This window comes from Myotis davidii, unplaced genomic scaffold, assembly GCF_000327345.1.
Source record: "Myotis davidii unplaced genomic scaffold, ASM32734v1 scaffold88, whole genome shotgun sequence".
NCBI lineage: Eukaryota > Metazoa > Chordata > Mammalia > Chiroptera > Vespertilionidae > Myotis > Myotis davidii.
In genome coordinates, this window is record NW_006300377.1 from 1,308,902 (window position 1) to 1,311,403 (window position 2,502).

Here is a 2,502-nt window from a genome sequence, read left to right on the forward strand (position 1 = left end):
TGCAAGCCTTCCCTGTGTGCCTGAGGGCGCCCCCTCAGGCTCTCTAAAGAACTGCTGCGGGTCCTGTTTTCTGTTGACCGTTGAGGCCCTTTTGCATCACTTCTTGCACCCTTGCCATCTTTCCCCCCTTCACCATTACAAAGTGATGTCTGAAAGGAAGGAACGGGATGTTCCTAGGTAGAAACCTGGCACCTTCTAGACTTCTATATTTGTAATCATGTCCATTGTCCTTAATCTTAAAAGACTTCTCCAGAATCACCGAAACCATTGATTTGTGGAGCTTGCAACAGTATTGCTAGACTTTTCAGTTTTCCTAATCACCAATCAGAAATATGTTTGGGGAGGTGTTAGAGGTGGGGAGGCAACATGAGCCATTTCCTTACCGCTCCCATGCTACCCCTATTGGCTCTTTAAGCAAAAAGGCCTCCAGCCTTCAATAAATCCAATAAACAAAGCTGTTATAATTTGCTTTATCAACTTTTTCCTTTCCCCCTCACTCCTCTCGTTTCCCCTACCACCCCATTTTATCTTCATTCTCAGGCTACTATACAATGGAAAAGTTTGAAAATACTTCAGCCAAAGCAGAAAGATTTCCATAGATCCAATATGCAAATGATATCGCTGTGACATAGATCAGAATTGTTCATTCCTTAATACTGGGAGGGAGGAGGCAAGAAAACGGAATTATGCATATTTCTGATTGGTAACCAGTTAGGCTGTTTCCTCTGGGACAGACTTGGGGAAGAGAGAAAGGGTCCTGTGTTTCTTCTCATGCCCTTTGGGGAAGCTGATGACCACTGTTTGGGCATTTTTCACTGTTAAGCCTGTTCAAGAGGGCTTCTCAGTCTGCACTGAAAATGCAAATTAAACTGGATCTTTGTTAATGTGTACATAGTACAGCCTTTTTTACTGGATGCAAAGTTTAAAACCACACACTGCCCTTTTGGTGGTGTGCCTGCTGGGCCAAAAATTGGTGATAACGTAGTGTCACTTTCTCAGCTCAGTGCAGTTTCTACTCTTTTTCTTATGGGAAAGTTTTTCATAAAACCTTTTTTCACCAAAACCCAGGGTTGTTTTTTGCAATATCCTTGTTATCCTTACAGTGGTGCCAAGTCAGAGGCCTCTCTTGCCCTCTCCCCTGTGTCCTCAGGCCTCCCCTAGGGTGATGTTTGACTCTAGTCCTTTGTTGTTCTTGGTGAATGTGGGGGCGGGGTCAGAGTTCAAGGTGGTTGTTTCCTTTCCCTGTGAACTCCCAGTCCCAGTTTGGGGGAGGTGGCTGGAAACTTGGTTTTGCTGAATCTCTGGCTCAGATCTTCTGGCCGGAAAGGCAAGACCCAGGAGAGCCTTTTCTTTTGGACATGCACTAGTCATTGGCTGAAGGTCTCCGTGACAGTTCTCTAAAGCCCAGTAGTTTTATTTGGATTATGTAAAGCCTATCAAATTCATTTAAGTGTGAAACATGGGAACAACAGACTTTCACTGAGCGATATGAAAACGTTACAGGTTCAGTACTTCCAAAGGAAGAAACCTCCAAACCCAAAAGAGTAAATATGAATTTGTATTTTTGAAGAATGTGAAATAATGGTGTTTGCTTAATTGCTCATTTTGTATAAACTTAATATTGTACTTTAAAATATCTGCTAAGAAGTGAAAATTTAACTTTTTGGAATTGAAAAAGCAATATTAAATACTAATGAGATCCTAATTAAATGCTTATTTAAATCTGGTAGTTATCTGTGGTATTTCTTCCCAACCCTGCCAGCTTTCCACCACTTCCTCCCTCCCCAGCCATCAGAGTCTTAGAGATGGGACAGAAAGGAAAGGCCAGGCACCAGGAGAGTCTGCAGGCTTCCTTTTAATCAAGGCTCTGCTAAAAGTGTTGTGTGGGATGTGGAGCCCCCAAAGCATGAAATGGACATGTAACACCACCTGGATCCCCGGAAGCAGGCCAGACCACTCTGGCGAGCACTGCTGGCCTGCCCAACTCCGGTCATCGGGCTGGGTGTTCGGCTACATTTCAAAGCTCAGCACTGCATCAGCCAGGAAGGAGTGAACCCGCCGCTAGCAGAGCTGCCACCCCAGGCTGAGGGCCAAGTTCCAGCCGCTGCCAGTGAAGACTGGTCCTTTACTGAAGGCAGTTGTTCAGAGTCCAGCCACCAGCCCCCCGGAGGGAGAGAGCTCAGGGCCACGGGCTCGGGAGCGGTCAGGGTTCCGCAGCTCCATCGCCAGCATCCTTAGGGAAACCGCCTCTGGCGCAGACCGCTGGCTGGGGGGGCGCCCCGGGTTTGGATGAGACATTCTGGTAGGAACAGGAAGGAAAAAAGTGAGGCTGGGAGGCAAGGCCTCGGATTAGGCCGCAAGGATATGGCTCCTTGGCATCTGGACAGCGCTGAACTTTTTCAGAGCCTCTCACCCAGATGAAAAGTGGGAGGTACAGCAGCGGGGACACGTTCACTCTCAGGGGAAGCTGGGGCTCAGCTAATCTAGCCGGTGGACGGTCCC

The 2,502-nt window shown here is 47.2% G+C and overlaps 1 protein-coding gene across 1 annotated transcript; it reads right to left on the reverse strand.

Annotated features, from left to right (window-relative positions):
- Nucleotides 1–1,835: 1,835 nt before the first annotated feature.
- Nucleotides 1,836–2,497, reverse strand: LOC107185213 (chromosome unknown open reading frame, human C1orf122; the record flags this gene model as incomplete). Its single annotated transcript, XM_015572770.1, has 2 exons — nt 1,836–2,299; nt 2,414–2,497. Coding segments are annotated over 2 exons (180 nt in total), but the record flags the coding sequence as incomplete, so codon positions are not given.
- Between the last annotated feature and the right edge of the window lie 5 nt (nt 2,498–2,502).